The following is a 12,146-nucleotide window of genomic DNA, read 5'->3' as shown; positions in this document are numbered from 1 at the left end:
GGTTTGCCATAATCCATCTGGCGAAAACAGCCCTGCGTGCATTGTGAAGAGAGGACTTGTTGAAATCAGTTCAAGGGGCAGGGAAAGAGAAAAATGCCTTGTAGGGGTTTGTGGTGGAATAAAGCAGACCTGATTTCAACAAGATACTGGGCGTATTTAAAGCACTTATCCCTGCTAGGTTCCACACAGTTCTCAGCCTGTCAGGCGAGTGAATGGTTTGGCAGGTAGGCCCACAGGGTTCGATATTCCACAGACAGAGCAACCTGTTGTTACTGTGAGCTATCTGAGGAGCCATGGTCAGAGTCAGTCACTTCATGGGCCAGATAAGATACTATTGGCTCCCTGTATCACCGGCTCTGTGCTGAGTTGATAGCTGCAGTTGTTTGACATCCATCTGTCTCGAGAGACAATGGAGTGCACCTCCAGGGGTCAAGTCAAACTGCTGCATTAGCAACACCAAAGCAACCTACCTGGGATGCAAACCAGGGCAGTGTGTATGGAGGTCCCAGGCAGCAAGACCCCCTCTCAGCCTTATGGTTGTGGTTGCAGTTCTGTACTCTAATCATGTGTGGGACTGTTGTGCAAGCTAGCTGTTCCCTTCACCTGCAGGCTGCCATACAGGTGCAGGGAAATGGATTTCCTCTGCCCTACCATCATTTCCCCCCGTTTGACGAAGCGCCACGACACCAGCGCCTTTAAATCAGCACAAGGAAATAGTAACCTTGAGCCATAAGGTGTTTACATGGCAAAAGCCAGAGGGAAACTGTTCCAGTGTGCAGACCTTGCAGCTGAAGGGTGCATAGGTTAAGTCTGATGCCAGAACAAATAGAACGGTTAAGCACTTGCCTTTTGTATCACTTAGCATCTCCTTTGAATCAGGAATACAACAGGATGGCTCTATGAGAAAGTAGAAAGTCCTGCAAGCAACTTGGAGGGGCAGCAACTTAGGAGTCAATTTACTGATGTGGATGCTGGTAGAGAATAGATGTAGGAAGAAAACCTGCATGTGACTGGAGATTTTGGGGGAAATGCCCCAATAGCTGTGATTGTCTGGCTAAAGTTTCCCTTTCTTTATCTCTAGGTGCCTACCAGTTCAAAATCCATGAGTCTGCACCCCTGGATTCGCCGGTTGGCAGGATAAAGGCTACTGACGCTGATGTGGGTCAAAATGCAGAGATGGAATACAGCATCATCGAAGGGGACGGCTTAGAAATGTTTGGCGTCGTCACAGACAAGGCGACGCAGGAAGGCATCGTGACAGTGAAAAAGGTGCATGCTCTCAGATGTTTCCTTCTGGCTTTCAGCATGCTTTTGTCACATGCGTTTTGTCTCCCACACATAGTTGTTAACACCCTTGTCAGTGCTCTGCAAAGGGTGGGGAAATAGCTTCAGAGGAAATATCTCACACTTTCGCATGACTGTCCAGATCGGATCAAGTGGCCCTGGGCAGCCCAGGCACGCAGGCTGCCCTCCCCACCTCGACACCTCCCTTCTCAACTCTGATTCATCACAAGCTATAGATCCTGCAGACTTCTTTCAGCCTGTGTCTAGAAGCTTCTTCTTCATGGCTTCAGCCCAGTGGTTATCACCACTATGAGACAATGCAAAATATAACTCTATTTAGATGCTAAACAGGGTTGGGTGGGCTAGCAAAATGCCGTTCACTTAGATGAGAGGAAATAAAGGGGTGCATCGTTTGAGTGTGGCAGAACCTGCTTCCTGCCCTGTATAGCACCAGCTAAGAAGGACCACGTTTGCTCCTGTCTGAGTCAACCCATCCTATGTCTTGTTTCTTGGTCACACTAGAGCATGAGGGATATTGTGGCTGGGCATTTGATTAATTATGTGTTGGTTGCGGGCTTTAAAAAAATGGTGCCAATCGTGTTCACTAGATTGATGCTAGTTATATTTGTTGGGTTGATTTCTGTTCTGGACCTGGGATAAAAATGTGAACAGTGGCCATTTCTGTTACTGACAGAATTCTCTGACATCCCTGGGTGCAGCAGATCTGTTCTGTTAAATGGCAATCTGGCCTCTTTTATACACCAGCTTTTTCTACATGTTACAGGGAGGGGATACATTTTAGAGACGCTGGCTAGGAATCTGCTCCGCTAGCCCCCACAAATTCTCAAAAACTGTGCCGTGTTGCATATGAAACATTTTGAAATTAAACACTCTGAAAAGCTGGGTAAAGTTAATATCACATCTAATGCAAAAGCATATTAGAGCTCTCTGTTCCTATGTATTTCCCCTCTACAATGCAATTAATAATTCTATTCGGGTACATTCTGACTTTCTCTTTTGTTGTGTCTCTGTTTTTTTAAAGAGCAGAGCCTTATAAGATCCTGAGTGGGAACTACTAATATGACACCTTCGTTGTCAGAAAGCATTTCACTAATCTCATTTACGAGCAACTTATCTGGCAAGCTTGATAAGGTTACAGATATCAGCCCGCATCAATTCAAACTTAGCCAACGCGAAAAAGACATTGTGTAGAGTCTCAAACACGGACTTTTGCCTGTAGATCTCTGCACAACACCCGTCATTACTTGTTCATACAGAAATGCCTCATAGGACTTGATCCTGATATCACTCAATTTTCTGTTTGTGTCTGGTCCTGAAAAATAATGCTTTGGCCAGGTTTCATACAGTACAAGGGATAAAAAATGAAGAGGCATGGTTTGTCTCCTTTCCACCTAAATTGCTTGTGATGTTTCTTGTGTACCCTCAGGATTTCACGATGTAGTCAAATCTAATTGCAACTACATCACGCACAATTCCCCCCACTTCCTCGAGCGATAGGAAATTCTAGGGGCAGCCTCTGTGGGGCCTGATTACATGTGAGGAGAGAGCACTGGAAGCTTGTGGCATTTTTGCAATATCTGTTTATGCATTGAGCATAGCGAGGGGAAGAAAAGCCCCATAGTCAGAAAGAGCCAGCCTATAAAGCAACATCAGTTCCCCCAAAAGCAAACAGCTTCTATTTGAAACTAAGGGTGGGAGAGAAATTCAACTCAGGTTGCATTTAAAGGCGAACTTACCAAATCTGCAGTTCCCAAAACAATATGGAAACCAAACACAGCCATCCATCAGAAGTTGTGCTTTGCTGTGTGTTTTTGCAATGCCAAGGAACGTGTACAGATATACAGTGGCACCTCGGGTTAAGAACTTAATTTGTTCTGGAGGTCTGTTCTTAACCTGAAACTGTTCTTAACCTGAAGCACCACTTGAGCTAATGGGGCCTCCTGCTGCTGCCGCACCACCGGCGTGCGATTTCTGTTCTCATCCTGAAGCAAAGTTCTTAACCTGAGGTAATATTTCTGGGTTAGCGGAGTCTGTAACCTGAAGCATATGTAACTCGAGGTACCACTGTACATATATAAAAGTGCGCATAAAAATGCACACATTTGTGAAACTAACATACAAAAATATAACGCATTAGGGAAATTTGCTTTGAAAAACGGTGCCTCTTAAGCAAACGTGTGTACTGTGAGAAACTCACCCGAAAGTGGTGATGAATTTTCATGACAACTTTTTTTTTTTTTTTTTAGAAATCCCAAAGTGATGTTGAAATGTGGGGAACGGAAATTAAGATTGGAAATATGAGAAACGGGGATAATTGGAAACTGAAGGATACATCCACTCCTACCTGGAGTGTTTCCTTCTTCCCCCCCCCCCCCCAAGACTCCTTCATCCTCTCAGCTACAAAACTCATATTCTTTCCTCTTTAACTGGCTGCACTGCAACTAATAGCCACTTCTCCAGCTCGCAACAGAGCATCAGGACTGTCTGTGCTGTTAGGCAGAGTGAGGAAGCCATCTAAAAAACCCCAACAACCCTGATTTGGGGGTGTAATGAAAGGGCAGTGAATTGTCAGTTGCTTCATTTATTACTATTGTATTTTTTACTGCCAGGGCGTGAGAGAAGTACCTGAGGGGTTGTTGCCTCAGGTGCCAAAATAACTTAGCCAGGTTTTGTACACTATATACATTGAATGGTGAGGCATAGGTAGGGAAGCAGGGACACCAGTTGCTGTTCTTGAGGTAGCCCTGCCAACCAATATCTTGAGGTAGCCCTGCCAACCACATGGGCTGTGTCCAAGTTCAGTAGACACTGTCAAAGCTCACGAAGAAAAGTCTGGCAGACGTCAAGCGCTATTGAGCAAGCATCTACAGCTAGTTCCAGAAACATCGACTGACCTGTCGGCGCTCATTAACAAGCAATGAAGTAAAACAAATGACGGTTTTCTCTTCCCTTGACACAACACAACAGCATCCTCGCTACGCTCTTTTACCGAACGCCACACTACATTGGTTTTGACTTCACATAACATAGTTGCATTTCCAGTGAAGAACGGTTTTCAACACACAGCTTCCCCCAAAATGTGTCCCCTTTTCAGGTAGGGGCTTTGAGGGAAACAAAAATCAGTTCAGAGTGGGTGGTTTATTTTCTCATTTGCAAGGAATTGTGGGAAGGCAACGTTGTTGGGCAAACACATTTGGGAAGTGTCAGAGTAGGAAAGGCAAGAATGTTTCAACAGAAATGAAGTCATTAATGACTTCTAAAAAGTGCAGGATGGGAGGACAAATCTCTTGTCTCACAGCAGCACATTATCTCTGGACATGACAGAGATTTCTGAAGTTGCCATTGTATATTTTCTTCTTCCCAAGGCATAAATGGGGCAATTGTTTGAAGTGGGAGTGCTTGAATACGGAAACACCTCTGCCCAACTTTGAGCAGTCCCAATTCAAGCAAGCACACCTTCCTTCTGGAGCAGGCCCTTCTTTGAGCTGGGGCTCAAATGCACACCCTGCATTCCTTGGTCTTCTCCAAGAAGCAACAAGAAGTGTTGTCCTTTGAAGAAGAGAAAGAAGGTTGTAGATGGAGGAGGACTCTCTGCTAAAGGTTGATGAGTAACTTCATTGCCCCTTCTGCTCTCCCCCCCTTGTGGTTCTTTATATTTACACCAGACACCCTCTCTCCTCTTTAAAATAGGGCACATAACCACCCTAACTCTCAGGCCGAAATCCTGGATACACTTACTCAGGCGTATGTACCGTTGAAAACAGTAGAGCTCCCTTCTGAGCAAACATGCATTGAATTGCAGTGCAAATGTTTGTTTTGAAGTGCATAACGCGCTCATTCCACGCATTTCAGTCTGCCTCTTTGAATGTCAGGTCTCCCAGGAAAGCTGTTATCAGCTTTCTATTTAACATGTGCATTTTCTGCTCCTAGGCTTTGGATTTTGAAAAGAAGAGACAGTTCACTCTGAAAGTGGAGGCAAGCAATCCTCACGTGGACCCCAGATTCCTCTATCTGGGACCCTTCAAAGATGTTACAACTGTCAGAATTGTGGTGGAGGATGTAGACGAACCTCCAGTGTTCAGCAGGCCAGCCTACGTATTTGAAGTGAAGGAAGATGTCCAGATAAACACTGTCATAGGAACTGTGACTGCCCGAGACCCTGACGTTGCAAAGAATCCTATCAAGTAAGCATAGACTTATTTAGGTTTTTGTTTTATCTCTGAACTTAGCATGTTTGGGGTTTTTTTAAATGCCAATATCTTTCTACTGTTGAGAATGACATAGTTGGTATAGCTAGGTGTTATTTCTGCTGTTGTTTTTTTAAAAGTAACTTTTATTTGGTTTTACAAAATCAATCTTTCGAATCTTTGGATTTCCCTCCTCCCCTCCGTAGATTCTTTGTCAACTGCATATAATAGTTCATCCAAATTACAGTCCTCCATTGTTTCCAAAGTCTTTGTAACATTGCAAGAGTTATTTAGAGCCTGCCAAAGAGTTCAAGTGTCTACAGTGTTCTTTTAAATGCAATCTGTATTCATCCCGATCTCTATTGAAGTTCTGGTCTTCCTGATTTTCCCTGTCAATCTTGCCATCTCTGCGTAATCTAGCCGTTTCATCTGCCAGTCCGCCTCCATGGGCATCTTGTCATCTTTCTATTTCTGGGCAAGCAGCATCCTTGCTGTTAAGTTGTAGGTGAACATATCAGACAAAACAGTGATTTTTCAAACAGCTCTTGTTTATTCACAGGCCAGAACAGAACTGAGCTGAAGGGCTCAGTCAGCCTGCTTATATAGAGCTCCAGTACACATAATTGTATCAACTTTCTAAAACTATCCAATCACTGAACGTCACTTTTGATCCCTTATTTGCATAACTATCTACAGTAACCCCCTGCTGGCCCAGGGTGAGGACTTCAGTACATAACACTTGCAGCTGTAGTAGCGTACATGAACAGTCTTTTTGAGTCCTTCCGGTATATCTGCGCCTACAATTCCTAAGAGAAAGGCTTCTGGTCTAGCTAGGTGTTATTTCTGGGTCTGCCCTGTGAGACTTCTTCCAATTCTTTCATCACAGAATACATAAGAAGCGCTTGTCTTAGATCTGGGGAAGTGCTGTTTGCAGCTCAGCTCGGCCACAGCAGGCAGGGCTCGCTCCTGCGATGTAGGCAGGCAGGGGAATGTTCCTTCCACCTTTGCCAGCCACACCTGCTTCAGGAGACTCTTTTGCAGGTGGTACAGCCAATTGCGGAGGAGACTGTGGGCATGGCTCAGGGAGCAGACCAGAGGGGATTGCTTTGCCTCACAGTCTTCCCTCTGATCTGCTCCCTGAAAATATAAGTGTGCCACTCCCATTCCTTGGCCACTGTTCCCTTCCAGGTTTCAGAAGAGAAGGGCACCAGGCGCAGCAGAGGAGGAGGAGAATTTATTTTTTACATGGACAGTGGTGGCGGCTTGCTAGACCTCTGAAGCAGCAGAAGGAAGTGGAAGGAAAATGAGAGAGAGAGAGAGAGAGAGAGAGAGAGAGAGAGAGAGAGAGAGAAGGCACCAAGAGCTTCTCTAAGTGGTGTGACTTGCTATGGAAGTGCTTTGGTCGCCATTGGAGGAGCAGGGAGGGATATTCCCTTCAGGACAATTGGCTGATCTGGAGATACTGCCTGCCTCAAAGCAACTGTCACAACTTGATGGTGGACAAGGTGTTGAGAATGGATCCTTAGACTAAGCGAGCACCACAAAAGCAGGGCAATACAAAGGGAGCTTGGGGGAAGAGCTTCTTGTCCAGACACCCAGCTCAGGGGTTGATGGGCCATAGAACCCCCAAAATGGTGGTCACGGGGGTTGATGCACATCATAGGGCAACCTGTAACCTCAGCCGACCGTGCCAATCGACAAACAGCAGGCGGACAGTTTGCTTTCAGGATATAAATATCATGGCAACCATTAAGGAGATGTTTCCATTATTTTTGTTAGAACGTAAATACAGAAGCAGCTTTTTGGAGTGTTCATTGGCAACTCTTAGCGAGGTGTTATTTGTTTAAAAATCGAACGAAGGAAAGCAAGAAGTGAGTGAGGAGTGGCAGCCAGGGAGAGCTTGGCAATGCTTATGTTCTGTTGAAGTAAATGGAGTTGAAGCAGAAGGTTAAGTGTTGAACAAAATGCTGTTGAACACAATGGCACACTTCCAGAGGTACAATTTCCTGTACTCTCGGTCTGGTGCAGAAAGACAGGAAGCCATCAAAGCAGGTACAATACAGGGAGCCAACAAAGTAGATACCTTTGGAATATATATCATTATCATTATTATCATTCTATCTATTACCAACCTTTTACTGGAAGGTCTCAGGGGCCCCCTACCTGCTTTGTGGGGAAAAACCACTTGAGGGTATGTCCGGCCAAATGTGTTGGGCCACTGAGAAGGGAGTGGGTGGTGCTGTGGTCTAAACCACTGAGCCTCTTGGACTTGCTGAACATAAAGTTGGCGGTTCGAATCTGCACGACAGGGCAAGCTCCCATTGTTCTATCCCAGCTTCTGCCAACCAAGCATTTTGAAAGCACATCAGTGCAAGTAGATAAATAGGTACCACTGCAGCAGAAAGGTAAATGTCATTTCTGTGTGCTCTGGCTTCCATCACATTGTCCCATTGCACCAGTAGCAGCTTAGTCACACTTGCCACATGACCCAGAAAGCTGTCTGTGGACAAATGCCGGCTCCCTCAGCCTGAAAAGTGAGATGAGCACCACACTCCATGGTCGCTTTTCATTGGACTTAGCAGTCCAGGGGTCCTTTACCTTTTTTACACTGAGATGGCCCAATGATTGTCCTGGAGGGCATGAACTCCCAAGCCAGCCCATTTGAGGCAGCCTCAGCATATTGGAAGTTCCCCAACACCACCATGAAAGGGTTCTCTAAAACCACATCCTATATTACTTTCGCCAGCACACTTAGGCATGGTTTGTACCATCCTACAAACACACACAAACAAACAAACAAACAAACAAACAGAATGTGCTGGTCCCAGGGGGAATAAGGTACTATTACCGTAGGCCAAGATCAGTTCAGAGTCTCTAGCAGGGTAGATGATCACTAGATGAGACGCGAGGTCCGAGACAGGGAGCCGGGCGGGGTAACAGGAACGATGGTAGGGCAGAAGCAGGTAGCCAGGCGAGGAACAGGAACACTGGTAGGGCAGAAGCAGGAGTCCAGGCGAGGAACAGGAACACCGGAGAGTCAGAAACAGGAAGCCGGGCGAGGAATAGGCACACTGGGAGTGCCGAACAAGGACTGGGTAAAACAGGTACTCCACAACGACGTTGCTCCCGCAACCTGGGACCGGGCTGCCTGACCTTTATCTTCTTCTAAGGCCGGGGGCGGTCCCGGCCCCCAGAAGCCCCGCCTCTCTTGGCCTTAAGGCGAGCACTCCTCCTGGGAGACACCAGTTCCCTTCGCCTCTCTGCCCTAAGCCTCTGCAGATCAGGAGAGGCCGAAGGGTTACTGGGCCCCGGGGGAGGCTCACCTGTAGCCACTGAGTCTTCCAGCACCTCTGGGGCCTGAATGATTTCACCTGGTGCCTGCTCTTGAGTTTCCTCAGCATCTAGGCCTTGCCCCAGTTCAGCCGGCCCTGGAGGCGGGGACTCCTGTGCCGGCTGGGATTCCTCCGGATCGCTCTCAGACTCGGAATCCCAGGCCATCACACCATCCCCCCTCCCAGGCCCCCCCCTCACTTGAGGGTCCGGACCCGGCTTGCTGGGGTACGCCGCATGAAACTCTCGGATGCAGGCAGGCGCATGGACGTTGACCGCTGGTTCCCAGGAACGGTCCTCTGGCCCATACCCCTTCCAGTCAATGAGATACTGCAGCCTTCCCCTGCGGTACCGGGAGTCCAGAATGCGTTCCACCTCGTACTCAGGCTCTCCCTGCACCAAAACTGGCTGCGGTCGGGGACGGTCCGGGTGGAACTCGTCGGGTGGGGCCACCGGACTCAGCAGGGACCTGTGGAATACCGGGTGAACCTTCAGGTTTGCTGGCAACCGGAGACGGAATGCCACAGGCGAGACCTGGTTCACGATCGGGAACGGGCCGGTGAACCGGGCGTCCAGCTTCCGCGAAGGTCGAGAAGGGTGGAGGTGGCGAGTGGAAAGCCATACCAGGTCACCGACGTGAAGTTCCGGCCCCACCTGGCGGTGGCGGTCAGCCTGGACCTTGTACGCCTCCTTGGCCTGGCGCAGCTGCTCCATCAACAGCTGTTGCTGGGACTGGAGCTCCTGAAGCCACTCCGTCACCGCAGGGACCGCAGATGCCGGCAGCACATCCGGAAACAACCGTGGATGAAAGCCATTACTGGCCTGGAATGGGGTCTGCTGGGTGGACACATTCACCGCGTTGTTATAAGCGAACTCCGCCAATGCTAGGTGGTCGACCCAGTCGTCCTGCTGGTAGCTGCAGTAACACCGGAGGTACTGTTCCAGCACCGCGTTCGCCCGTTCCGTCTGGCCATCAGTCTGTGGGTGGTAAGCAGATGAGAGACAGACCTCTGTTCCGAGGGCCTGGTGCAAAGCACGCCAAAACCGGGACGTGAACTGAACGCCGCGGTCGGACACTACACGCTCAGGTAGGCCATGCAGGCGGAAGACATGCTGAAGGTACAGCTGCGCGGTTTCCTTAGCTGAGGGTACGGATGGGCAGGGGGCACAGTGCACCATCTTTGTGAAGTGGTCGGAGAAAACTAGAAGGCAGGTGCAGCCACGAGACGGGGGTAACTCCACTACAAAGTCCAGAGAAACTGTGTGCCAAGGACGTGGTGGAACCGGCAACGGCTGTAGAAGGCCGGGAGGTCGCCCGGTAGGCCCCTTGGCCCGCCTGCAGACGTCACAACCAGCGACGTAGCGAGCCATGTCAGCCTTCAAACGGGGCCACCAAAACTCACGGCTTACCAGATGGGTGGTCCGATACCGCCCAAAGTGCCCCGCCGCTGGAGCATCATGGGTCATCCGGAGAACCTCAGCCCGCAGCGGCCCTGGTGGGATGTACAGGCGCCCGTGGTGCAGCAGAAGGCCCTGATGCGAGACCAGCCCTGGATACTGAGGGCATGATCCTTCGGCCAGTTCCTGGAGTCGTTCCTGGGCCCAAGCGTCGACCCGCTGCTGTTCCCGCACCCGAGCCTGCAGTGGCTCAACCTCCTGGGTGGCCAGGAATGCAGCTGGTGGTAGGATCGTGGTGGGTGCTGCTTGCTGAACCGTGTCTGCGTTGTCTTCAGGTTTCCGGGACAGGGCATCCGCCTTCTGGTTTTGGGAGCTAGGGATGTAGCGGATCCGGAACTGGAACCGGGAGAAGAACAACGCCCACCGGATCTGCCTTTGGTTTAGCTTGCGGGTGGTCTGGAGGTATTCCAGGTTCCGGTGGTCGGTTCTTACCTCCACCGGGTGTCTTGCTCCTTCCAGGTGGTGGCGCCAAACCTCAAAGGCCACCTTGATGGCCAGTAGTTCCCGCTCCCACACGGTATAATTACGCTCCGCTGGAAGGAGCTGGCGGGAATAGAAGGCGCAGGGTAAGAGTGGCGCTTCCGGTCCGTGCTGCTGAGACAAGACGGCACCGAGAGCCGTACTGGAGGCGTCAGTCTCTACCACAAAGGGTCGAGAAGGATCCGGATGTTGCAAGATTGGCGCTCTCTGGAAACAGGCCTTCAACCCTTGAAATGCCTCCTCCGCCTCCTTGTCCCAGGAAAACGGCGTCTTGGGGCGCAGTAGCCGGGTCAACGGGGTGGTGCGGTGAGCATAATCCGCAATGAAGGTCCGGTAATAGTTGGCGAACCCCAGGAAACGCTGTAGGTCCTTGCGGTTCCGAGGTGCCGCCCATTCTCGAACCGCTGCCACCTTCCCCGGATCCATCTGCACCCCACCTGGTGAGAGTCGGTGACCCAGGAAGTCCACTGACCGCTGATGAAACTCGCACTTGCTGAGCTTTGCATACAGACGATGCTCGCGCAAGCGCTGCAGCACGGTCCGGACATGGCCCTCGTGGCACGCCGGGTCACGGGAGTAAACCAGAATGTCATCCAAGTACACCACCACGTACTTGTCTAGCAAGTCCTGGAACACGTGGTTGATGTACCGTTGGAACACAGCAGGCGCGTTGCACAAACCAAAGGGCATAACCAGGTATTCAAACTGTCCGTACCGGGTCCCGAATGCTGTCTTCCACTCATCCCCGGCGCGGATCCGAATCAAATTGTAGGCTCCCCGGAGGTCTAACTTGGTGAACACCTGCGCCCCTTGCACCCGCTCCAGTAACTCCGAAATAAGGGGCAAGGGGTACCGGTCCGGGATGGTAATTTTGTTCAGGGCCCGGTAATCATGGCAAAGGCGGAGCTCCCCACATTTCTTTTTAACAAAGAGCACTGGCGCAGCAGTGGGCGAGGTAGAAGGTCTAATGAACCCACGCTCCAGGTTCTTGCGCAAGAAGTCCTGCAAAGCCTCGCGCTCTGGCTCTGTTAACGAGTATAAGCGACTCACCGGTAGAGGCGCTCCGGGCTGGAGGTCTATGCCGCAGTCAAAGGACCGATGCGGCGGCAGCTGGTCTGCCCCCCGTTCCTCGAACACGTCGTGATAGTCCCGGTACTCAGCGGGGAGCGTTGCAGCAGCCTCCTCAGTGGGCGCAGCTGCTAGCATCTCAGTCTCAGCAGGAGAACTGGGGTCTGGGAAGTGTACAGTCCGTTTGACCCAGTCAATCTGCACATTGTGAGCCTCCAGCCAGTCCATCCCAAGCACCAGGGGGAACCGGGGCATGGAGGCAATATCCAGAGTTCGCATCTCACGGTGCTGCTGGAGGCACAGGACCAGGGGCTGGGT

General features: G+C 50.1%; 1 protein-coding gene across 1 annotated transcript in view; it reads left to right on the top strand.

The window, feature by feature from the left end:
- The window catches only part of CDH6 (cadherin 6), a 170,701-nt gene that overhangs the window by 126,422 nt on the left and 32,133 nt on the right, over nucleotides 1–12,146 (top strand). Inside the window, exons 6-7 of the mRNA XM_028737918.2 lie at nucleotides 1,082–1,269; nucleotides 5,236–5,489. Of these exons, the coding sequence (XP_028593751.1) occupies nucleotides 1,082–1,269; nucleotides 5,236–5,489 (442 nt within the window). The remainder of the gene's footprint in view (nucleotides 1–1,081; nucleotides 1,270–5,235; nucleotides 5,490–12,146) is intronic.

This window comes from Podarcis muralis, chromosome 8 (assembly GCF_964188315.1).
Source record: "Podarcis muralis chromosome 8, rPodMur119.hap1.1, whole genome shotgun sequence".
Lineage (NCBI taxonomy): Eukaryota > Metazoa > Chordata > Lepidosauria > Squamata > Lacertidae > Podarcis > Podarcis muralis.
This window is presented reverse-complemented; position numbering and strand designations above follow the sequence as displayed.